Genomic DNA, 27,571 nt, shown 5'->3' with positions numbered 1-27,571 from the left:
TATATATATATATATATATATATATATATATATATATATAGAGAGAGAGAGAGAGAGAGAGAGATCTGAACACATATGCTTCTATTTATCTTTTTCTTTTGCTATCACACGATATTCTATCGCTGCTTCTAATCATAAGTTAGACAAAATATATATATTTGTTCCTTCCAAAATCCCAGTGGCTCGTCTTCAATATATTGCTTGATGGCTGACTATTCAAGTTAATGTGGAATCAATAATCCTTTTAATCACAGTTTTTAATTGGCCAGTTCTTCTATGAATCATTGTGCTAGTGCTAAGTATGTTCACTGCATATGTATGCCTAATATTATTGTTCGCTGTGAATCATTATCGCATATCCAGTTTTATAATCTTGTAATTACTTCTTCATCAGCAGACCTTCATATTATCCCAGCATTCATAAAATATCAAATCATTGTATACTCATATGTATGATATAGTCTGCTCCTCCATTTTATCAATTTATAAGTCATTTATAATATGATGATTCAACTCACTATTTTTTGATGCTCTTTCTCTGATGCAAACAGTCTTCAGTATATGCCATGCTTGATCGCTGTTATACAAAGTCTTTGTTGGTCGCTGTAGTTGTGATGTTGGCGTCTTTTATATAAATTGCATCACACTGGAGCAAGAGAAGCATTGATGCTCCTCACCATTTCCTTCAATTTTGGTGTGTGAGTCAATAGTAGGATGTTATTTCATGTTAGGAGTATGTTGAAGTCAACTCATGTTGGCTTGAAGTCATTTGTACATGTTTTTTGTCACAAGCCACTAGGTCACACTAGGTCAATGCCAATTAGAGGTCAAATATGCATCAAGTTTGGTCACAGGATGAAATTTTATGTCTTGATGTGCCATTGGGACCTTTTGGTCATGTTTAGTTGGGTCTGCTGGAACTCAATTTTTTAGAAGCTCCATTCTTATATATTTTCATATCTTTTCGTTTTTTATGTTGTACACCAATGACAGGAGTTCTCATGTTCTCACACAATCTCTGCTGGTGCTGAACAGTTTCTTAATTCTAGAGATATGAAAGGATTTGATAATGGACGCAGACAGGTTGATGCTGATAAGGAAAGGAGGTCGATGATTTTTCCACATTTGAATTATTAGCATCACTGGAAGCAATGTTGGGAATGGTGATTCTTGCAATTGGCAATCTGCCGAAGCTGCTTTGTACTGTATCTGAGCGATAGCAGGAGCTTTACCTACATCTGAGGATATTGTATAAACTCAGGTTATTGGCTTATTACTGAAACTACGACTTCAGCCCCAGTTTCTGCAGATAGCCTGTTTAACAATTGGAGCCTTTTCAGAGCGATTGGGTAATGCTCCTGGTGCATCATCACTCGTACTATCAATAATAATTTTTTTAAATAAAAGCCATGACTACATCAGAAGATTCTTCAACTGCAGCAGTAATGGCTTTGTGACATGATTGTGATGCCTATAAGGATAATATAGCAGGATCACTTGAATCACAAAGCAGCTGTAAACTGTCTACTGAAGTACCTTGCAGTTGATTGAAGCCTTGAGTATGGTTATCACAGCCTTTTCCACCAGAATCATGCTAAGAAGTCTCTTGAGGTTTTATGCATTCCTGTAGTAACTCCTCTGCAGAAAATTATAACACAAGCAGCAAGATCTCCTCAGCAAATCAGTACAAATCTAAGTCACAAGGTTCGAATTCGAATTCGAGTTTGTCGATCATAAAATTCGAATGAAATCCAGCAAGGGTAAAAGTTCGGAAAAAAAATTCGACATTAAAATTTAATTATATATATTTATATATTTTTCAATATTACTAATATATCCACAGAGTTGTTAAAATAGTTGAACATTGTTAAATAGTTTAACTAAATAACTCAATATCAGTTTAAAATTAAATAATAGTATATTAAATTACAGTATTATGTTAAAATTCATAAAATTCGGATGACATTCGGAAAGAGTTGAAATTCGCTGAAATTCGAATCAAAAGGATGAAATTCGGCGAATCCTGTGACTTAGGTACAAATCAGTATACTATTCATATTGATTGTCTTTCAGACATTTTCGGATATGTTTGCCATCCTGAAGTTGTGGGAGATGCATTTCTAAATATGAATAATTTATAGGATATGTCAAAATATGGAAATTATTTCCAGAATATAAAGGCAGATTTTGGTGCCAAAGTTTTCTACCAAGATATAGCAGATAAGAAGAGGGCATAGATTTGAATTCAGTTTGTTATCGTTCAGGCTTGTTAATAATATGTAGCAAATAGTTTAGGCATGTATACAGAGGCGCTGAATGGCACTTCACACAAAGTTACCTGAGAGCCTGATCCAGTTCGGAAGTGAAAGAAGCTATTAAAACGTTATTTCCTACCAATCATTGCCCAGCGATTCATGTCTAACGTTTTTCTTTTTGTTTCATTGCAGGAAATATGATATATGCGTCAAGAATCACCTAGATACTTCACATGATAGAGAAGGACCCGAGTGAAGGAAGCTTCCACCATCACGATTCAGTGTCATTCACAACACCTGCACTTTGATATTGTTTGGAATGAAGTCGTAAGAAAGGCAAACGTTCATAGAAGGAGGCCATTCAGCGTATGAAGGTTCACGCTGGAAATAAGAGACTTCACAAGACTGAACATGGTTGAAACTCGAGGAGAAGATGAGATCCAGCGGGAGGAGCACTCAAAGTATCTATAGGTGGTGTTGATCAGAGCAAACTGGCGTGGGCACTTGGAAGGAGGTTGTGTTTGGCGTAAAATGTGGAGTGTGAAATATGCATATGAACCTTATCATAAGCCACCATTTTACATTAGGAATTATAAAACACATAGTATAACTGCTGCTGATACTGGAAGTTTAATTATGTTTTGATAAAATTAAAGCAATTAAGGCTTTTAACAATTGATTAGTTTTTATTATTAAAGGATGCAGTTTTTGGAAAAACAACCGACATCCCTTACTCATATTATAAATATGAGATGTAAAAGCCAAACAAAGGGGAGATAGACAATATTCATAGTCATACCTTAACTTTTTTCCTTACCTATGCTTTATGATATATTATATTTTTCCAATTGGCGGAGAAATAGACTTTTGAACTAAGCCCGTGGATTTGAGTTGGTGAGTGGATTTTGTGCAATCCGCATATGTTCGCAATAGATGGATAACCTATAAGGAATGTCTCTATTGTGATTTTATTTTCGGCATTATTATTTATTTTATATTTTGGAGTTTTAAATTATTATTAAGTTGTGTCCTTTGTAAATGTTTTTAATTTAATTTTTATAAATATTTTAATATTCGGATAAGTGGATTGGATCATTATTACATTTTAAATTTGATAAACGTAAATATTGTGAAATATTTTATTGTTTCCGTATTTATGTCTAATTTGTCTCCCCAAGTGTTAAAGTGCATTTTAGAGTTATTTAAAATTGCGTTTATATAATTGATCCATCGCATTTGAATTATTAAAATTGTTTACAGTTTAATATATTGAACTTTATAAAGTTGTACGTCTCAACTTATAATGTTGACTCTGATTGCCCATTTAATTAGGCACTGGTCTTTTACTCCTAATTCATAATCCATATGCTGGCAATTGTTTCATTTCTTTCCATTAGAGGAATTAATATATTCATATGTTGTATTAATCTATATTTATTCTTTATTTAAACATTACTTCAATCATTTATTTTTCTTCTCAGTTCATAAATTGCAAGTTTAAAGTTTTATTGACATTTGGAAAACTTTTATTGTCTTTGTGTTCTAATCGATCTGCTTTAAGCATCTTGGATTTGAGGTTGTTGTCCAGGATCAAGTACCACCAGCCTCGGTTTTGCAGAGCCGAAAGTGCTGGAGATTTGGATCACATTGATCGATCCCGTCAAGTTGGCCTTAACCGATTGGATATCCCAGCATCAAGCAGGCAAGGCTCATAGGATTCCAATCTGCAGTTTTGGGAACCAATAGGGTCATTGTGTGGGCATATGGAAAAATGCAAGAATGTTGCAAAATGCAACTTGTGAAGGTGAACAATCAAGTTTGTGTTTGCCCATAGAGATGCATTCATGGAAGGTCAAAGGCCATCTGCCACACTTGTTTTTGTATTGAGGAAGAAAATTTGACAAGTTAATAAAGCTTGGATTGAGATTGTTTTGTGGCATTTCATCCTGCAGCAACCTATAAGTCATTGTTCCATTTTGGGTTGCATCCCTATTTGCTTAGTAGTTAACGGAATTTTTGTAAGGATGTTTGCATTGCATTTTGGATAGATTGGGGGCAAGTGTTAATAGTTTTTGTTGAGTTTAATAGCTTGTAACTAGATTTAGTGCTCACTGTTACCAACAGGACTGTAACTAGGGTTTCAACATAAAATGGACTATCTCTCTGTTTTGAACCATAGGAAAATGGAACACTTAAGCAAAAAGGGAGGTAGTCCAATGTATCGTAAGATTTTACACTCAATAGTTTTGCCACTCATCATTTTCAAGCCAAACTCAGTTTGTTAAGGTTATGCATTTATATGTGACTAACTTGTACAGTGTTACCAATAAGTTACTTTGGAGGTAGGTGTTGGTTCCTCAAATTGTTGGGAAAGGAAATGAAGTAACTCTTGATAATGTTGAAACTAGAGCCCAGAAATCAATGAAGATAACCAGCAATAAGAAAGATATAAAATTGAAACAAAGACACCAGAAATATCCTGGGAAAACCCTTCGAGAGTGAAGGGAAAAACCCAGCCACACAACACAAATATATCTTTATTGATAATGAAAGTTCAAGTGTATAATATCCTTTGCTTGATGCAAAATATATAACAATAGGACAGACTCTTCACATTATAACCGAAGGTCTCTTGAGACTCCCATAACTCCTATAATTAATTATAACTCTTTGAATATTCATGCCTCAACGCATGTGAATGAAACATGTCATTTACATTTAATATTACAAATTAAACATAAGTGACCTTTTCAGCTGAACATAACAATAACGATAATAACGTTCATATTTCCAGAGATAAAGATCTCTATCACAGCTCCCATCTTCAACGCTCCCTCTTAGCCAGAGACAAATCTTTAGTTGAACAATCACACAAGACTGCAATCAAAATGTTAATGATAAAATCTCATCCCATATATCCTATAAGATTCATAAAAACATGTAACAGTCAATCATATTCATGGAATCACTTAATATGAAACCCTAAAGCAATTACCCATATTCATAGAATCACTCAACATAAAAATATTTGTAAGACTCACAACTAAGCCTTTATTCACGGACTCTCTCAACATGCACTGTCATGGAATCTCCCAACATGACATCCAACTCCCCTCATGAAATCTCTCAACGTGATGACATCATGGACTCTCTCAACATGATGTTCACTATCGCGTACTGAAAGAGTTATCATAGCTGATCTTACAATCTGATTTATTCACACAATAATAGAAATATGCATAAAAACAAGACTTAGCTCCATTTAAGTCTCAAATTTTACAAATACCATAAGCATCACAAGCATATATGAGAGTGAAGGGGATTCCATAAACACTCCCCCTTAACTATGAAGCCTCCCTCTGAAGCACAAGCTCCCTCTGTAGCTAAAATCTCCCTCTAAAACTCAACATCTCCCTCTGGAGCTATAATTCTTATCTTGTTGCATCCTACAATTAAGAGAGATTATTAAAATCAACTATCAATGCTAAAAAGTAATCTCTTTCAAACAATACAACCATAAATACTCATCTCTTTGTGGTCTAATCTCAATCGACACACATACACAAAGATGTTTAAAATGATGCCTCAATAGCTATTTCCAGTTATATAATAAGAACTCAAGAAAATAAAAGGCTTATCTCTGATTGTCTGATTGTATAAAATCATCATAATGTTGTAGTTGCCTGTCATCCAGCAACTTCAAATATTCCCAGCAAAGTTGACGATTGAGAGAGTATTGAACTATCACAATTTCAAAATGCTTATATTTTTGTCAATGCACAAAGTTTCATAAGTAGGGTTATGGATAGTCCCTGAGAATAAGCAACCTCTATGATGGTGACTCCATGGATGTGACTTCTATTCCCCATAAACATCCTGCCCCAAATTGTGCAAATTGGTTACCGAGTGTAGGCGAACCTATATCAGGCCCATATGCTCCTTCCATTACGAAGCTAAATATTAAATCAATCCTAAGAAGTGTTCTCATTTCGAGGTTGAGAGACAAGGTCTCTACAATATGACACATAATGGAATGCATGAGTTTGCTCTTACTGTACCTCTCTACACAGGTCTGAATGTCTTCCTCGACAGCTCCGAGAACAATATCATGCCCTCTATGTTGTTGTATTCCAACAGTAATACATAGGCCCCCATGTCTACAATGTTCTTCACCTAAATCATCACTACCATGTCCACTTCCGGATAACGAGATTCATACATCTGACACTCTAAATTAGGTGTAGTTGTCATCGCTAGACTTCAATCCCTACAACCCTCTAAATTGCCAAAATCTTACGAACTGCTAACTCTGTCTCACCTTCTTGGAATGGATTGAAGGATGCTCTGCTCCTTTTTTCAAACCCAATATTTAATTTTCCTTTCCTCTTTCCCCTACACGTATTTGCGGCAAGATGGACTTAGGAAATGAACTCGAATTCTGCAAAACTTTCCCAATAGCTATCCTGGGCTTTTTCTTTTACGGTACTGAAGATATGCCAACTTGATTTCAAGGGAACCAAAGGTGACCTGGCAAGAGCCAAGAATGACAATATACAAAACTGATGAAGACAATCATCATTTTAAATAAAACGTCAATATCAATAGACAATTGTTTGGGATTAAAGAACAAAATTGTAACACTCAAAATATTAATCACGGCAACGTGAATAGAGGTGACTGCATGGATATTCAAAGAGTAAGAAAATTGGCATGCATTAATGCATGTAATATGACACATGAATACCATAACTGATGACTTAAGGGAGCCAACAAATCATGTATACTGTAACTGCTCAAATGTCAGAAATTCCAATCTATTTAAAAATTTAGACAATCTTCAAAGTGATGTTGTTACTCGAAGCTCATGCAGAAACATGTCACAGTAAATTCGATAGCTGAAAGATCAGACGAGAAATACTATGAAAAATGTACAATAAGCATATCTTACCTTTAAAATTGTCGATCCCTGTTTCTTTGTCAAATCAATCAAAGACGAGGCAAAGACTTACCTCTGCCATGTCTCCATCATTCGAATGCTTCTTCTATAAAACCTTCGACCTATTCCCTTACCTTAATATAGGATTTCAACTTCTAATTCTGCACCCCAATCTTTCTATCAACAAACCACGAATTTGCTCCCTCGCTAGTTCTCCATGCTCTTAGACAAACCTTTCATTGCGCCACATCTCCTTTTGCCTCTAGATTGAACCTTCAAACTCACAATGTGTGAAATATGAAGAAGGTAGAAAAATGATTCCATCGCTTTTGAATCAAACAATTGGGATACACAAAGTCTCCATATTCACATGCAAGGAGGAAAGGCGGATATCACAAACTTAGTGATAAAACATGGCGAAAGAAATCATGAAATATTATACACGACAAAATCTCTTGCTCTGCCAAGACAAGCAACTTGGCAAAGATGAGAAGGCCCATAATATATATATAATAAAGAAATCTTCTACAACCAAGAAAGATAAATATTTATAAATATTAATGCCAGTACTAGAAACATATCAGTATTTAAGGGTATAGAGATAACTTATCTCAGTGATAGAATGAATCTCTGCAAAATTTCGTCGTTTGGAGATTTGTTCACCCTCTAAACATGTGATTAAAAACTATCTTGAGCATGGTCTTCTAATATTGAAGATACACATTCTTCCATATTGCCAAGAGATTGTCGATACAAACAAATCGAGCATGCATTGGCAATCATGAAGCCCAAAAAATAGAGCATGGATGACACACATAGCCAAAAATTAAAAATAGATCATGACCAAGATTGAACCGCAACTATAAGAGAAAGATTCCCTGATGCTAATATCAAAAGAACTAGGCTTTGATCCCATGTTGAAACTAGAGCCCAAAAATCAATAAAGATAACCAGCAATAAGAAAGATATAAAACTAAAACAAATACACAAAAAATATCTTGGGAAAACCCTTCGAGAGTGAAGGGAAAAATCCAGCCACACAACACAAATATATCTTTATTGATAATGAAAGTTCAAGTGTACAATATCCTTTACTTGATGCAAAATATATAACAATAGGAGAGACTCTTCACATTATAACCGAAGGTCTCTTGTGATTCCCATAACTCCTATAATTAATTATAACTCTTCGAATATTCATGCCTCAATGGATGTGAATGACACATGTCGTTAACATTTTATATTACAAATTAAACATACGTGTCCTTTTCAGCTAAACGTAACGATAACGGTAATAACATTCATATTTCTAGAGATTTTCAGCTTTTTAGGAGTTAATTTCAATGGTTACCTAAAAATGGCAAAATTGAAGATTTGCTAAACTCTGCAAAAAAATAATTTTCTATTTTTTCGAATTTAGAGAGTTTTTAATTATTTAGGAAGCAGCAAAACAATGTAGGAGGTTGGTTAATGGAAGATAGTTTCAAAATATGATTATTGTATATGTATTTTTGTCTATGTTTTCCTTCTATAGAATGTGTTATTGTGAATAGGCACTTGGGAACTACATCATTTGCCTCTTATTTGCATTTTCAGTTTTCTTTCACCTTTGGTATTGTTTTTTCACCTTTCATGCTGGACAACACGAGCATTAGGGTTTTTTTGGTCGCAATTAGTGCAACAAAAGATTTTAACTTTTTGCTTGGTTTTTTTAAGATGTTACACGGCATATCCAGCACATGAGTATCTAGCCCAAACAATACCCAATATGGGATACACTTCCCAATACCCAGTACGCATCTAAAGGGTTTGGGCATGTTTACCCGTACAACTATGGATTACAAATTTATACATTAAAGGATACTAATTAAAGTTTAAAATCCTTAAAATATCTCTACATTTCTTGGGATTTTCAGTTTTGTCAAGACTTGGCCAAATCCAAGTGTCAAGCCAAAGCTAAGACAAAATCTAGTAACTGTGGATAAGACAACTTCCTCAACCTAGTCTTTCAATTTCTTGATAGGTTCAAGCTTAAAGAAAAATATATATGTCAAGCCATTACGATGTCATGGAAAATAAGTGACAAAGAAAGGTACACAAATGAGGATGAAGTTTGCATCCTCGGATTGACCCTAAGTGGGCCCTGCTTGGGTCGCTAGACTAGGTCGCCAGCCTGGGTCGCCCAACTAAGTCGCCAACCTAGGTTGGCCCAGCTTTGGTTGCCTAACTTGATTGCCCTTGTTGAAGTATAGCATTAGTCGAAGTGATATACTCATTACATTGAGTATTTGTATTCATGATTTATATGAAATATTGTTTTATGTCATATTTTTACTCATAAAAATATATGTGTGTCTGTGTGTTTGTGTGTATGTTTGGCTATGACTTACATAAGCTACGGGACATGACTTTGTTGTAGCCTCTATTGGATTGATTTTATTAAAGCTACCTCATTGATGATAAATTGTCCTTAAGATAAGTATTTTATATATATAATATATATTATATATTATACATTATATATCTTATATATAATACATATGTGATATATGTAATATAATATGTATTATATATATTATGCATTATATATTATTATATAATAATATAATAATATTATATTACATATATGGTTAATAAATTAATATTATATCTATGTTAAAAATGAGTTATACATATAGTTATTTATAAACTAAATGGTGATTAACTATAGAGACATGTCTCTTCATGAGAGACATGTCTCTTGAAGAGACATGTCTCCTCTCAAATTTATATGAGATTCAAATCTGCATTTGGAAATCATCAATTACAATGGCAATGTTAGTACACTTGCAGAAAATGATCCATGTTACTTAACATGATATCAGAGCCTAGTTACTGCAAATATTATAAGTACAATTTTTGCCTATAGAAAGGATCTCATCGCTAATAACTGCAAATATGGGCTTGCTAATATGTAAGGGCCAAAGGTGGAGAGATTATCTACAATGGTAGAAGTGTAGAAGTGTGCAATGTGTAGAAGTCTTCTCAAGCACCAAAATCAATGTGAATGACTGTTGATGATTCTCAATGGCAAAAAATGAAGAGTACATGCATTAGTTTTGCAAATTTATTAGGTGAACATACATCTCCACAAATGAACGAGCAAAAAGATTTTAAAAGAGAAAAGAGCATATGCTATTCGAGCCTTGATTTTCATACAACCACTATAGTTTGATATTTAATATTGGACATTAGATATCATCGGGTGTAAAGTTTGAACAAAATATTTGGAAATGAGACAACGACTTGGTGCTAACCTATTCCGGAGTTTGCAAAATAAAAATATATTCAAAGTCAGCCAAATATTTAACATATCTGGCTGATTGTGTCATCGAGCTTGTGTAATTCCAATTGTCAACTTTTGCAAGTTGTAAGTGATGATTATGTTTTTAAGGTGGATGAACCTTGAATCAACTATCTTATATCATTGCCAAGTTTTGATATCGGTCAATCTCCCCTGTTAGTGCACTCATAGTACTTTGAATCAGTGACAATGATCATTATATGCATACTTGGCATGTGATAACTGAGCAATGATTATGAGTTTTGTGTTTGAATTAACATTTTTATAGTTAATATTTGTTCTGGTCATACCTTTACTTTTGTTTCCTAAGAAATCTCTGCCTCTTATGCGACGCACAAACATACCTATCAAAGATTACAATCGGCCTACATTTATAAGCAATGAATATTTGAGAAAGTTGCAGATGAATGGAGGAATGCTTTTAATATTTATGGCATTTCCAGAATCTTTAGTTCCAAGACCAATAATAGATAATTATATGTTTAAAGATTAAGAGAGGTGCAATTTGGAAGTAAACATAGTGATGTCTGAAGTCTGAAGATTTTACCTAGATTTGGAGCTTTTATTTGGCAAAGACTACAGTGGAAAATAATTTTGTGGCAACATTTCTACCAGTTTTCAGTGAGTTCAACTGTTTGATCTATGAAATTACTGAAGAAATGAAATTACCATAACCTGGTATTTGTGGACGGCGGAATCTGCTTTGTAAAAAAAATGATGGCCAAAATAATGTGCGATGTGGGGGCTAAATCATTTGTGAAGGACTTGACCAGTCAAAAACATTTCCAAAGGTTACACCAAGCCAAGCGTCATATGTTACAAAGGAAATAAGAACAATGCACCTACTATGTGGGAAAGAGAGATAAAGGTAAAATGCCACAATCTTATAGGGTTAAGTGCATCAACTAAAGTATGTAATAATTATTTATTTATTTGTATAATATGTCAAAAATATATGATGTATACTATGTTGTTTTTTATTCATTAATATAGTACATTATATATATATATATATATATATATATATATATATATATATATATATATATATATATATATATAAGTTAATATAATTATAATCAAAGGATAACTTAAAATAATCATTGAAAAGATAGTTTTGATAATCTATTTAAAGTATATATTTAGAAGATTGAATATATATACATATGCATAGATATTCTATTTATATATATTTAAATTAGACTTATATTATATTGGAATGATTTTATGAAGAATCATCCATTATCCTTGAGTATTATATTAGTCGCTCTCTTATTATTTCAATATGCACTATAAGAGCTATTTTGGCTTGATCTTTCTTTCAAGAATGTTTTTGCAAGAAGAGGGAGATTGACATTATAGGCAACCTTGAAAGAGAGGAGCAGATAGAGGATATGATTCAATCAATCTTCAATCTCGATCATATTGATTCAGAGGGAGTAAACCATGTTGTGATGGAATCTTCGATAATCAATAAATTGTAATAGTCAAGAGGACTATAATTCATGCAACTATGTGATCTAAATGGGCCTACCCCTTGTGTACATCATAAGAAAATTGTGACTTTAATTAAACTATCTACGAGTCTCTCTTTGATAAATGAAACTTGATATATGAGTTGTAGGGTCATTTAAGTGGCACATTCGTACTCAATCATGATATTGGTGTATTATGGACAAGTTTGTGTTTGTCTCTACTATTAAGCTTAATGAATGTTTGGAGCTTCAATGAATGAAAAGTGCGAGTTGGGACTTAGAAAGAAGTTGTCAAATTTGATGTGATCTAAAAGTGTTCAACAATATAAAAGTAAGAATTTTACATTGCGGGGGGGAGAGGGAATAATAGGCAATGTTTCATTCTCACTTGAACCATCCTTAGGAAAATAGATATTCCATGATCCTCATGGGCAAATAAGTACTTGTATCTTTTACATTTATCTATTCATTTATTTGTAATTCTATACATACTATAAGGGTTATTTGCCTTGATCTTTTCCTTTATGTTTGAGGATATTCTTACAGGAAAAGAAAGTTGGTACTTCACATATGCTACCAAATATTGTGCAGACTAAATCTAATTATAGTAGTTCCAAAGACCCTGATGATTAAGATGGATGAAGTGAGGCTCTTGAAGAAAACATCTTTGATGATTAAGATTATGAGATTCTTCTACATTAAAAGGGAGTATGACACTTCTTTGAAGGCAATGCTAGAGCTTAGAAGATTGATACTCAAAGGGAGTCTAGAAATACATGTGGGTAACTGCATGATGTTGATGGGCCTACTCCTACGTATACCATGAGGAAGTGATGAGCTTGACAAGCATCCTTCGATAAAGAGAGTTTCTGAGGAAGTAACAAGAGGACTTGACTTCCCAGGATCGATGTTCAGAGGGAGAAATTTTTTAGATGCAATCCTTTGTGGATGATATCTTCTCTATGAGGAGAAGTTCTAAGAAAAATTCTTTATAATGTGCTCTCCTCTGTGAGAGAGAAATATAAGGTGAAAACCCTTGGTACCACCCTATGACTAGGTTCACGGTAGTTACTATTTCACATATGATATGTAATGAAAGGTGACGATCTTTCATTGACATATATAAACAGAAAGTAACCATTATAAGATGACGATCCTGTAAATGGTAGACCTATTGTCATGGTTTTTTGGGCCGTATTTTGCTGTACACCATGATAACGAACAAACAAAAGGTAATTGTTTGTAAGGCGACAATCTTGCAAATGATAGGCCTGTTATCATGGACATCTCTAGATATTGTTTCGGACAATTAGAGATCATAGATAACAAATCCATTATGTTACCATGGACATATCTAAATATTGTTTCGGACAATTAGAGATCATAGGTAACAAATCTATTATGTTATCATGGACATCTCTAAATATTGTTTCGGACAATTAGAGATCATAGATAACATATCCATTATAATTACTCTAGATATTGTTTCAGACAATTAGAGATCATAATATATGTTATGATAATGTTTGTAACATTGTGATGGTAGTTATTTGACAAGTCACTATTTCAGAGTGTTAAAGTCAGATAATATGTTGTGTATAAATATCCTTGATTCTGATGTCTCATAAAATGTTTTTTTTACTTCTCCCTTGCTAAGAGGGAGTGTTGAAGTATAGCATCAGTTGAAGTAATATACTCATTACATTGAGCATTTGTATTCATGATTTATAAGAACATTGTTTTATTTCTCATATTTCTGATAAGAGAATATGTGTGTGTGTGTGTGTGTGTGTGTGTGTGTATGTCTATGACTTACATAAGCTATGGGACATGACTTTGTTGTCGCCTCTATTGGATTGATTTTATTACAGCTACCTCATTGATGATAAATTGTCCTTAAGATAATTATCTTATATATGTAATATAATATATATTATATATTATGCATTATATATCTTATCTCAGATACCGATTCGTGCCAGTCGAGCCTGGCTTCCGCATCAGATGCGGACGAATACGTGAAGCCTCCGGATGCGCTGTGGGTGCTGCCTAGAAGCCACCCAGATGCCTGCGGGTGGCTTCCAGGCAACACTCGCAGGGAATCCGAGAGCATCCGAGCATGGATTGTGTGTTTGAGCATGTATGATTTTTCCTGTCTTTGTTACAAAACAAAACTCCCCAATATATTCGATACTCTCTACCCTATTCCTTGCGATTGTTAACAGGATTTATCTCCATCTTCCCCAAATTTCTGAGGTCCCTATGTTAATGTGATCTTTGTAAGTATTTTCTTGCTGACCGAATTTAATATGGTATGATGACTCTTTTCCCGCAAATAGTGCTTCTAGTTCCATGTTGAGTTGTTTCCAACAAATCTTACATGATTTTGATTGTTCCTCCATTCGATGGGTCCTTCCACATTCACAAGGTGGTTCCCTCCAAATTCCATCATTTCTATAACTGGTTCAGATTGGGCTTACTTTCCTCCTGTCGTAAACTCCAGTTGGAAAACTCTCCCTTTATGTTGAATGTTGAATCACTAAAAAAATCAATTTTTGATATTATTCTGCTTCCTCTGTTTTAACGCCTCAGTTCCTAATTCGAATTTCTCCCAATTGGGCCTGTGTAATATGCTAGAAATTTTTCTATTTTCATATATTGTTCACCTGAGCTAAATCAAATGCATTTCTTTGCAAATATATATATACACACACATAAACATATACATATATATATCTATATATTATATATATATATATATATATATATACATACACATATATATATATATATATCTATATATCTATATATATGTATATATATGTGTATGTATATATATATATATACACACACGTTTCCTCTCGCATCCGCATCCTAAAAAAAAAATCCCCGCATCCCATATCCGCTTCCAGAATCCGCTTCGGAATCCGCATCTGAATCGGTAACTTAGTATCTTATATATAATATATATATGATATATGTAATATAATATGTATTATATATATTATGCATTATATATTATTATATAATAATATAATAATATTATATTATATTACATATATGGTTAATATATTAATATTATATATGTTAAAGATGAGTTATACATATAGTTATTTAGAAACTAAATGGTGATTAACAATAGAGACATGTCTCTTGAAGAGACATTTCTCCTCTCAAATTTATCTGAGATCCAAATGTGCATTTGGAAATCATCAATTACAATGGCAATGTTAGCACACTTGCAAAAAATGATCCGTGTTACTTAACAACTCCAACCTGGGCTGCCCCAACCTAGGTCGTCCGACTAGTCCGACCAGCCTGGGTCGTCTGACTGGGTCAATCCAGCCTGGGTCGACCACCCTGCGTTGCCTAAAGCCATTACACTATCATGGAAAAGAAGTTACGAAGGAAGGTACACAAATGAGGATAAAGTTTGTGTCCTAGATTGTCATCTACAACCACACTATTGGAGATCTCTTTTTGTAAGGCAAATGCATGTTAAAAAGAACTAGTAGTAACCCAAAAAAAACAAATTGATTTATTGAAATTTGAAACATTGAAAGTTCTAGTATTTGCAAGTCTTAAACATTTTTAATTTATCCTTCAAAATGCATTGTGGTACAATTTTGGCTCAAAGGTGCTCAATATTCAAGTTCGAATCGCAATTGGAGGGTGTTTGAATAAATACCCCTAAAAAATGAAACAATGTATCAATTCAAAAGTTGGATGAGCTCTGATTTGTGATTTACAACTTACATCGCCACCAGAATTTATTTGCAAACAATGAATTGCAACCATGTGATTATAGTATGATACCATATTTGAGTGGATCACTAAGGATGGCCCCATTATTCAAAGGATCATGCATGGGTTGATTGGGAGGCAAGGCTTGTACAAATGAGTTGTTAAAGATTCAAGCATAAGAACTACATTCTACTGATAGTGGACAATTGTTTTCCATACATTTTTAATCATCCTTGACTACTCTAGATAGGTGCACTTTCGATTTTTCTTATTTTAGATGAAGCACAATGTAATGTCCCCACTAACTAGGAAAAGAATACCTACAAAACCAATGTTAGAAGTTATACAATAATAAATGAACTTTTACTATTCTACCCTCTACCCTAATCCAACCTTAAAGACATCTCCACAATCCACATCAAGTTCAATAGCCCTTTTGAGGATCCATAGATCCCTGGTTACTTCTCCATCTTCTACGTAGTGCTACCTTTAATGTCCCTCCTGGAAGAGAAATTCTCCATCCAAGGCCCTTGTCACATATGCATATGTTAACATCTACAAAATATTCCAACCTTAAAACAATATTAAGATCACTCTCTTCGCAAAGAGACTCTCTTGATCTTAAGTTATTAAAAATATTAAGATCACTCTCTTGATCTTAAACCATTAACCATTAAGTCACATGTGTTATCCATTTTGAATTCCACCTTTACATATACATATGTCCATGCATAAATTATCCACAAGTATGAGTCATTAATATAGGAAAATGACTAAACATAATTAAACAAATATAATCCATAAACATACCTTTTTTACCTTCCTCTTCGCTTGGTCCATGTGGCTCTATCCTTAGTCGACCCTTCAATGAATTATTCCTACTAGATTATCTCAACTCTATATTTACTTTCTAAAATTCTTCATTTTCTAATTATAAGAAAAAAATAAAATATAATTTTTTGTTTCTTCTTTTCCAAGAGTCACAACTTTTCATAATACAAATCCTTCGAAAAGTCACAACACTTCATAGTTATAATCTTTTTGAAAAGTCATAAACACTTCATAACTAAAATCCTTTGGAAAACTCTTAATACTTTATAATTACAACATTTTTGAAGAGTCGTAACTATTCATAATTATGACCCTTTCAAAGGTTCACATCCTTTCAATATCATTGATACCTTTTCAGAAAGTCATTTTCTTATTTTCTTCATATTACTTTCCGCTTCCATTTTTCCTTTTTGAATTCCTATCTTCTCCTCTTCTTTTTGCCTCTCTAAAATAAAATTTCCTCCCTTTTATATCTTAATCTTAAGGAGTCATGTCTATTTGTTAAATATCTCTGTAACTTTTCATTAGATTTAGTTAATTTATATTATTCTATATTATATTATTTATTTACTTATTTAATTGTGTTTATTATTATTTATAATTAAATTCTATTTAAAAAGTTAACATACGTTCTACATTATTGTCTCTTGTATTTAATTTTATTTCTTTATTTATTCATTGCAATTTTATTATTTTTTAATTATTTAAAATATCATGCTAAATATTATTTCATTGATTTTAATATTTTAGTATTAGTTTTAATATAACTTTATATCATTATTTATTTAATAACATTGTATTATCTAATTATTATTAAAATTCTATCTTAAAACAGGGATATGACACACAAGGTCTTGAAAATGTTTGAGTTTGATGACATGTACTGAATTGGCCTAAAAATTTGGTATCCACAAGCTAATTTCATTGGCATAGCTGCACAAAACTCCTTGTGCAATTTCAAAAGGGTCAGCTAAACTAGCCATCAATTATCCCATGAATAAAGGCCAAGATAAGCTGTCAGAAGTAATCATGTCAGACAAATCTGCTTATATTTCTTCAATAGTATATTACAAAATATAATACAAGATCCATTCCCGGCTGTTTTTCTGACCATTTCCTTGCTGATATAGTTTCAATTGACACTAATGAGAATGTTTGCAAAGCTAAGAAATGTTGTCATGTATCTGTTTGTCAATGTAGGCCCACATTCTTTTAGCATTACCAGCCAAAATATACCTTCCAAATCTGGGTACATGTCCTGGGCCTCCCAATATGCCCAAGCTTGTTCTAACTAGAGTTTCAAGAGTGTAGCCCATGCGGCAAATTATCACTCCCTCTACATTTATCAGAGGCATAAAAAGATGGACCCAACTACAACAGTGATAGCACAATAAGATGATTTGAATTCGCTCCTAGAAAGTGGAATTCAAAAGTTGGTTCACTTCGAAGTCAGATTCTATTTGAATTTGCTCAAAATTCTGCCACAGTAAGGTAAATTCACTCAAATTCTCTTAGAAAAACCCTGCAAGAATTTTTGACGAATTTGGAAGGCTTCTGATTTGGGCAGAGGAACCCAAAATGAATTTGAGGCAAATTTGACTAAAGACATCATTTTTATTGACTTTTTCATTAACATTTTTTTGCCAACTAAGGTCTATTTGACCCTCCAACCGTAAAAGTGACCACTAAAATTTCCAAAAGGGTTGTTTTATCTCATTTGCGCATTTGTGAATTCTTGTATCCATTTGTGTATAACTTATTTGTTGTTGCATACATGCATACATACACAGAGAGATCTTGTACGGACAAACCCAAAATGATTATGAACCCAACCCAACTACACATAGAGATCTTGTATGGACAAACCCAAAATGATTATGAACCCAACCCAAAAAAAATCGATGAATTTTGAACCCACATCTGTACCAGAATCCAAACTGGCAACTTAGGTTAATAATGAATTTAAATATACCACATTTCTAGCAGAAACAATTGGTGGCTATTGAGGCAAAAAGTGAGGTGTTCAACTTCAAATAGTAATTTGTTATATTAACAATTCTGGTGTTCCTCTTCCTGTTTGATTTTGGACATATATTTGAGATACACATTGTGACAATGCTAATTATGCAAGCTTTCAAGAGTGCTTTGTCAATGAAACGCTGAATTTATTGGAAGAGCAAAAGGTCCAATTGCATAAAGAAATCATGGATTTCCTGTCCCCAGAAGCTTGATTATCTAAGAAGGGCATCTGGCACAATTGGGGAGATTGATATCTACATGCCAATACTACAAAAATCAAAATGTGTGTGTGTGTGTGTGTGTGTGTGGTTGTACTGTGAGCCCTCACACATTATCAAGATATGTTCCCAGATGATGGGTATATTTGGAAATCATTTGGCAATTGCAAGAATCAGATAAGATTCATTTAAGGAATCAAAAGAACTGATCATTCTTTCCTTACACTATTTTTTTATGATTTCACTGCAACAAACAACGAAGGGTTACAACAGAACTACCCTATTCGACATCCTTATATAATGGGGTAGGGACTGACAAGGATCTTTGATACAAAGAATTTATAAATCAAATCAGATTAAGCACAATGAATATCTGCCTTCCTCCATGAAGTTGTGAATGCAAGATATGTGATTAGAAAAATTTTAATAGACAATGGGGTAGCTGTTAAAAGAGCCAAGCCGGTTGCTATATATAGAGAAGAAGAGCAAAGAAAAAGACAACATGCTAATCATCCTGGAGCCTCAGCAAAGACTAGAGATCCTATCAGTGGGATACTGAAAATAGTAGATTATGCATTGGCAAGGGAACCTCCCACAATGAAGGGAAGACCTACATACCAGCCAGAAAAGGAACCTCCAACTACTGCCCCACCTGAATATTTCTACATCAATAGAAAAAGTACCCATGATAACTGAACTTGTTCAACAAAAGCAATCACCAGCAGTTGTTGCCCCCCAAGAACAAAAACCCTTGGTTGGATAATTTATATTGCAATGCAAGGAATTCAGAGAATGTAGGAAAAAATGTGATTGGAAAAGAAAAGGAGGTTAATCAACTGATGCCCTCACCTCTGAGGGTACACATAGCCAGCATGCATGCAAGTAGAATGGAAGTCAACGTCCTGTATAGCAATGTTGATACAACTGATATGAGGGTTTTGATTTGTCAACAGTTCATTGCAGACAAAGATTTTGTTAAAGCACAATAATTCAGGAATTTGGTTTTGAGGGTTACAAATGAAGTGTTGCAACAGATGCTGAAAACAGCCAAACAAGAATCAGAACCCTCTAAGCATGAGAAAATAAACCATAACTTTAGCTTGTGGCACAGTTAATCCAAAAGTAGGGAGGAAATTGATGCAAAACAATGAGATATTACTACTCAGAGATTGTGAAATCGCTTCTGCAATAGCACTGGACAAAATAAGAAAGCAAGATTAGGAATTTTTTACTTCAGAAGAACAAGTTGAGAAAGCTTACTTTGGGTTAGGCTTTAGAGACAATATCAATCTGAGCAATGGCCCAAAAGACCAACAAGCCTAGGGTTGTGAATAAAATCAAGACCTTAAAGAAAATCTCATAGTTAGGAGAGTATCAGATACCGTAACTCCACAACCAGCACCTCTTGCACTGACTAAAACATTGTTCAATGAAGCAGCTAATAAGGATTTACAAGCAAGTCATGGTAAATTGCAAGAGAAATATATTAAGGTAATAAATGAGTTGAATGAAGTAGTTTTTGCCACCACTTGCAAGTACTACACAGCAAATTGTCTCCACTCCTAGTTCAGTTGAACTGTCAGTACAAGATACATTGAAGAGGAAGCCTCTTAATTTTGGCCACTGGTTGCAAGTAATACATGAATCAAGAGAAGTAACTTTTGCTGCCACTTGCAAGTACTACATGAATCAAGAAAAGTAACTTTTGCTGCCACTTGCATGCACTGCGAAGCCAATTGTCTGCATTCCTAGTTCAGTTGACTTTTCAGTACATGATAAGGAAGCCTTGTCTTCAAGAATTTAGGAATTGGAAGAACAAGTGCAAGGGGATAAAGAGCTGAGGATGAAAGGAGCTAGTGTCATGTCCCCTCTTTTAGCTCAGTCTAGTAGAGACATGTGAGTCAGCTTATTATGGGGTCTTGTAGGCTGACAGGGTTGGATAGAGACCCAGTATGGTTATTCAGTGTTGGGGACTTGATGTTCTGGCAGTTATTGATCAGTTGGGAGACGTTCCTTGTTTTTAGGAGGTATGATCTTGCCTAGGGTTGGCTCTCCATGAGATTACTCTTTGGGTTCAGTTTCAGAGGGATAGGGCTTGTTTCCTAAATTTTAAGAGCATCCCTAGATTTTAGGGATGAGACTGCCAGTGGATCCTTGATTTCCGACTTCAGTCACAGACAGGTGATAGGATGATTTTATGGTTTGTGATGTCAATTGGGCATTTTGTGGCTATTTGGGTTATATTTTTAATATTTCCTAAGTTAACGTTTAATAATTAAATAAGGCTAAGTTATTAGCCATTTTGGAGTAATAAGGGGTTTTTGGCCTCATCTGGATGTGCATCGTACGGTGTGATAGCTCGTTGGAAAGGTCTCGAAATTCTCTAAATCTTTCTCTTTGGTCTCAGGGCAATTCAATGAACAGATTTCTGTCTATAAGGAAAAAAGTCATTTTCTAGTAACATGACCACTTTAGAATAAGAAATTATAACACTTTCACTACCCAACGCCACTTAGAGACACTTAGGGTTCAATTTGCAATTGAGAGGGGTCATAAGGAGATAGAAGCTTCATTCTAAGATCATTTTTTGCATATTTGACAACTTGTTTATGAATTTTCTCTGAATGGGCGATTTCTAGTCTGGGACGCAAACCCCAGGTTAGTGATTAGCTAGGACGTAGCCCTCAACAATCTTTGGCACCGAATCTCTTAGTCATTGTGCGTGGTGATTAAGGACAAAGGCATCAATTCTCATTGGGGTTTCAGCATGGTGTATCATCTTTCCAGTTGGGGCGTGGTTCATTGCAACCTGTGGGATGCAATTTGTAGCAGATACACTATGTGGTGTATAGAATTGCTTGTATTCACCTCCAAATGTATGTTGGATTCAAGAACAATCTTCACCTTCTAGTTTGACATCAAATTTGTATGTGAGCTTTGGGAAATGCATTGGATTTATTGCTTGGCTCTATAATTCAAACAAATCTGCCTGGTACGGTTTGCAATAATTCTGATTTCTACTGAATACCTTATTTATTTCAGTCTTGTTTCATGGTTGTTGTTCACTATTCCTTTCTATGTTATAAAACCATCAAAAACAAACAAACCTTTCTGCACTTCTGTCTAGTTCTGCAAGAAAACATAAATAAACAAGAAAACAGATTTAAAAATATAAAACTACAGCAGATCCACAGAAGAGATCCATCAGGGATCTTTCAGCTAATAACAAATTACATAACATTATAGGTTACAGATTATCCTTGGCCATGAGTAAACCCAAGGACACATGGAAAGCTTTAACATAAAGGTCTTAATATATAAAAAAATATGCAAGATTGTGAAAATCATAAATGGATAACTAATAAAGAGACTACTAAAGCAAAAATTATGAAACAAATTTAGAAATGTGCAAAATTTGATCCTCACATACCAGATGACCTTGCCACAACTAATGAAATGGTGATTGTGTTGACACAGATCAATGCATACATGTCTAAGCTAGACAAATTACAAATGTTGGTGAACATTGAGAAGAAAGTTGTGTTTGGCACGATGGATGTTAATGGGATAACCACAACACTAGACCAATGGAAGGGTGAATTCAATGCAGCGGAGTCCACTCGCTCTTCATTCATATGTACCAAAGAATTACTTGAACAAATCTACTACATAACACATTGGATGAATTATTCAAACTAGAAATAGATCTTGACAGTTCCACAAAGTAAACAAAGGCGATTTTGGACACAAAATACACCATGCACAATGACAAGCCAAATTACTCTATTTTGCCTATAGAGAAAATTTATACATGGATAGACAAATATACTGAAAATGTGTATTTGCATTTCAATAGGTCATGAAGCATTGATAATCAGCATCCTTTCCTACGGATGACAGGATTTTGATTTTCCGACAGTATAACAATTTCTAGTCTAGTTTTTAGCTTTCATGGTGTAGCCAGCATCAACTTCAGCTAACTCCACCAGTTTCAACTGCCTCAGAGAGTTTAATCTGAAAAGAGAATCATAGTTCGTAACATGCTCAGCCCAGCTTGTTATTTAACTGAAAGTGAAAAGTGAAATCAAACTATAAACAGGTCACAAGTCGTATGACTTTGCTTTGGAGCTTGTGTCCTCACATTTCTATATAAGGTATGCTTGATTCTTTATTAAGGATTATTTATTAAAAAGAATGGTGCAATCTTCTCTGAAATAATAACCTATAATTCAATTGTGGTGTATATGAACAGCACGTCACACTATTGACGTCTTCTTTGATGTAATGAAGCATTTTTTTATCAATAATCATTGAGATCGTCATTGCAAATCTTCTATGATGGATGTTTAATCGATACCCTTTGTTCAATGAATGGATAAAATTGTTCACAATCAAATTTTGGGGATATTGTTACTTATTTCATAAATTTGAATAGAATGACATTATTGACCAATAGTAGGTTACTTTATCCAATGAGTGTTAAGTGTTACATTTATTCTCATAAGAGATAGATTCATGTGAATCACTACTCATGAAACATGGGTCAATGAGTTTGATTCAAAAACTACACATTTAAATCCTAATGCCAATATTACAATTTGACTTGCTACAAAAAATATCTCCTACTTAAAAGTTGATGAGCTTAAGGGGCTTTCTAATGAATGGTCCATAAGGCACAACACTTGGTGAACGTTTTACAAAAGGGGTTGCAAGCAGAGTGGGTTTAACGATAGAGGAAACTCCATAGTTATGCGCGCTCAAACTAGAGTAACACCTAGATCCAATGAACGCTAAGAATTCAATTTATTCTCACAAGAGATGGATTTGTGTGAATTAGTACTCATGAAACATAGGTCAACGAGTTTGACTCAAAAACTGCATAGTTAAATCCTGATAGCAATATCACAATTTGACTTACTATAGAAAATATCTCTTGCTTACCAACTGATGAGCTTGAGGGTCTTTCTAATGAATGGTTCATAAGACACAACACTTGGTGAAGATTTTGCAAATGGGGCTGTAAGCAGAGTGGATTTAACCATGGAGGAAATTCCATAGTTAACAACGCTCAAGTTGGAGTAGTAATGGGATGGGTGACCTCCCAAGAAGTCCTGGTGCTTCACCTTTGTGAGTATCACCTAGATCCAATGAGTGCTAAGTGGTCCATTTATCCTGATGAGAGATGTATTTGTGTAAATCACTACATGAAAAATGGGTCAATGAGTTTGACTCAAAAACTACACAATTAAATACTAATAGCAATATCACAATCTGACTTGTTGTGGCAAACATCTCCTACATATCAATTGATGAGCTTAAGGGGCTTTCTAATGAATGGTTCATAAGGCACAACACTTGGTGAAGGTTTTGCAAATGGGATTGCATGCAAAGTGGATTTACCCATGGAGGAAACTACATAGTTAAGCGCACTCAAGCTAGAGTAGTACTAGGATGGGTGACCTCTCGGGGAGTCTCGATGCTTCACCTCTATGAGCATCACCTAGATCCAATGAGTGATAAGTGTTCCATTTATTCTCATGAGAGATGGTTTTGTATGAATCACTATTCATGAAACATGGGTCAATGAGTTTGGCTCAAAAACTACACAATTAAATCCAGATAGCAATATCACAAGATTACATTATTGTGATGCAATAATGCTTAATTAACCATTGAATAAGTATATAGGTTTGTATCAAAACGGTTTCCAAGATTCATGACTCCATAATAGATAAGACACCAGTTTAACTGAGTTTTATCTTCAAACTTGGGAAAAATCAACATATTGAAAACCCAAATAACTTTACTATTAATTGTTTACTTTCATGGCCATCCGCAAATCGAGTCCATTTATTGGCTGAAAAGGAGAATGGGGAGGGGATTTTCCTTGGCCATCCATGAAACATTTCTGATATATGGACAGGGATACCAAACCAGCAATGCACCCCATGGAGCATAAATATATTTCAATCCTCACCTTATTATGTGAAATTGGTATCTGCTCTTTCATCATTTTGTAAATTTAGGTAACTTGAAACTATGGCATGTAAAGGAAAACCCACCTTGGTTTCACAAAACCTGAAATGCAGAAAGAATTTGAAGAATATTGTTTGTTAAGTTGGCCATTACTTTCCATCTTCTTGACTATAAATAATAGCTTGCCTTTAGAGAAACTCGGGGAAGCCGCTAAAAAGAACAGACACATTAAACAGGTAAAATATCCTCTCTCATTTTGCATGAAAGAAATATTTTTAGAACTTAAACACATATCGAATGAGGTGATTTTATGAGTTGTTTCAAAGGACATTGAAATCCGACACAGCCAAACCAAAACCTGACTACCCTCTAAAGAGGCAACAACTTGAAATGATCATCACAATCATGTGGCTCTGCTTTGAAAGCATCTACATCATCCGGTTAGTCATTACAACAAGATGCATGTGTGAAAATGCTCATCAACGCCAAGTAATGAAAGGTTAGAAAGAGTGGCAGTGGAACACCTAGCTCAGACTGTTCTTCTCAATGCAACAAAGATTAGTGAAAACTTTCTTATATATGATGGAAGACACAAATTGGACTCTTCTTCTCAGCTAGACAATTTAGATAAAAGGTTATAAAGACTAGCAGTGGACCATCCAGCACAGAATGCTCTTGCTGAATGCCACAAAGATTGGTCAGAAATTTCTTATACTTTTTACACTTCTATGATGGACGCAACAAATTGAACTGTTCTTCTCAGCCAGACAATTTAAAAAGAAAAATAGCAGATATAAATTCTCACTGAAAGAATATTTAGGAAAGGAAGGATTGTTCTACATCCTATAAGCTATTGTTAGAGAGACAATAGATCAATCAATAAAGTCACACTAAAGAAACAGAAAACTGAAACTACATGTTTAGTTTTCAAAACAAGTCGGTATAGTCCACGATTCCCTGATATTAATGAAGAGAAAAACAGAAAATATATTTGAATCAAAACAAAGCCATTACACAGCAACAAAATACCTTAAGGGATGTCACTTCATCATTAATATCTCCAGGTCCTGAAACACCTAGGCCCCTGACATAATCATTTGAAGACATCTCAGAGGGACAATAGCTGCAGCATTTATCAAATAGCATACCATTAAGAGGGAAAAGATGAGACTTACTTCCATCTTATTCTATTTTTCAGCTTTTTCTCAATAAGTCCAATTCCCTCGAGAACATTTGTGATGTCATATATTCTTCTTTTTTGCACCTGAAAACAGAAATGAGCACAACATTCAGCATGACAGTTTGATATCGAAAATTGGGTGTGTAAAGCACTAGATAATCAAAACAATCAAAATTATAACAAACAGTAGATCTTGCAACCATGGATACATTTAATTCGTTATCAAAATCCTTACATCCAAAGTATCTGCAGCTTTGTTCAGATCAAGCACACCATCATCTGCCTTCTTGATCAAACTAATGAATTTCTTTGTCAATAATCCTGGTTGTATGCAACAATCATTGTTCTCACTAAATCAAATAACTGAATGAGCAAAGCTTCAAAGTGAGCTTTTAACTTTGATAAGCAACCAACAGTTTTAAAATGCTCATCTCAGAGAATACTTTACCAAGAGAACTGTCATAACGACAGGTACTGACAGGAGTGTGCACATTGCTAGAAGGAGAACCTAAGGAAACAAAGAAAAAATCAATAGCATCAGGACTACCAATATTTAAACATCATATAGGATGTAGCCAAAAGGCACTTGGTGCAATGGTACAAGTCATGTTGTAGGCATCTCGATGGTGCTGATTTCAAATCTTCTTCAATATGGTAAAAAAAAGATTGGATCTAAAGGAAGCAGGAGAATATGATTCTCAATGACTAGAACCCCCAATATCAAGTGAATCATTGCAAGAAGTGAGATTTCAAATTAAAAGTACTACCTATATTTGACCTGGGTGTCTGAGGACCAGTCTTCATACTCTTAGCAAGCTTTGATCGGCTATATCGTCTGCCACCTGTCCCTGAAACAGGTGTAAGTATGGGACTATTTACTGCTTCTGCATATCCAGGGCTTCTTGCCCATTCATTGGAGTCTATCTCATGCTCCTCTTCTGTATCAGCTCTTCTCTTTGCCTACAGAGTGATCCTTGCATAAGAAATAAAATATTCACAAGTATCTTTACAGAAATTTTGTACATTACATGTCTGCGAAAACAAAATCAAAACTCCCACATGCTTGAAAGGATTAAGGTGATGCATAATAAATTGAGTGACATCTACATGCTTATTATGAAACATAAATTGTAGCACTAGTCAGTTTTCATAGTTGAGTTGTTTTGGACAGTTCAAAAAAGACAGCCTTTTACATGTTCAACATTTCTTGATTAAAGTTTTGGAGCTGGTGAAGAGATAATCTATGGCTGAAATAAATCTTCTAAGGCATGTTTCCTCAACTTCAAAAAAAAAAAACTAAGAGACATGAAAATTGCACAATCTGTTTTTGAAATGCCAGTAACCCTGACACCATGGAAGCACCCAGAGAATTCCTACATGTAATATACGTAAGTTAGAAATGTTCGATTGTGATTTTAACACTGGTTAAGGCATGGCATTACATACTAAGTGCTTCCATTCCACAAGCACACATGAAGTTCAAAGCTTAATCTAAACTAGCAATGCTCTAAAGATAGTATATATAGTCAGACAGACAAACGTAGTCTACAAATTAAAGAGCTTGTGCATAGGTTATGTCCTGCTAGATTCCCCT

At 34.2% G+C, this 27,571-nt stretch overlaps 1 protein-coding gene across 1 annotated transcript in view; it reads right to left on the bottom strand.

Annotated features, from left to right (window-relative positions):
- The window catches only part of LOC149538851 (transcription factor E2FA-like), a 96,369-nt gene that overhangs the window by 21,968 nt on the left and 46,830 nt on the right, over nucleotides 1–27,571 (bottom strand). The window contains exons 2-6 of the mRNA XM_089800190.1: nucleotides 26,745–26,937; nucleotides 26,426–26,485; nucleotides 26,213–26,298; nucleotides 25,973–26,061; nucleotides 25,827–25,881 (exon numbers count right to left, since the gene is read on the bottom strand). Of these exons, the coding sequence (XP_089656316.1) occupies nucleotides 25,827–25,881; nucleotides 25,973–26,061; nucleotides 26,213–26,298; nucleotides 26,426–26,485; nucleotides 26,745–26,937 (483 nt within the window). The remainder of the gene's footprint in view (nucleotides 1–25,826; nucleotides 25,882–25,972; nucleotides 26,062–26,212; nucleotides 26,299–26,425; nucleotides 26,486–26,744; nucleotides 26,938–27,571) is intronic.

This window comes from Cupressus sempervirens, chromosome 9 (genome assembly GCF_028749045.1).
Source record: "Cupressus sempervirens isolate cs-2001-9-10 chromosome 9, ASM2874904v1, whole genome shotgun sequence".
Lineage (NCBI taxonomy): Eukaryota > Viridiplantae > Streptophyta > Pinopsida > Cupressales > Cupressaceae > Cupressus > Cupressus sempervirens.
Note: the sequence above shows the minus strand (reverse complement) of the source record. Positions and strands in the feature narration are given on the sequence as shown.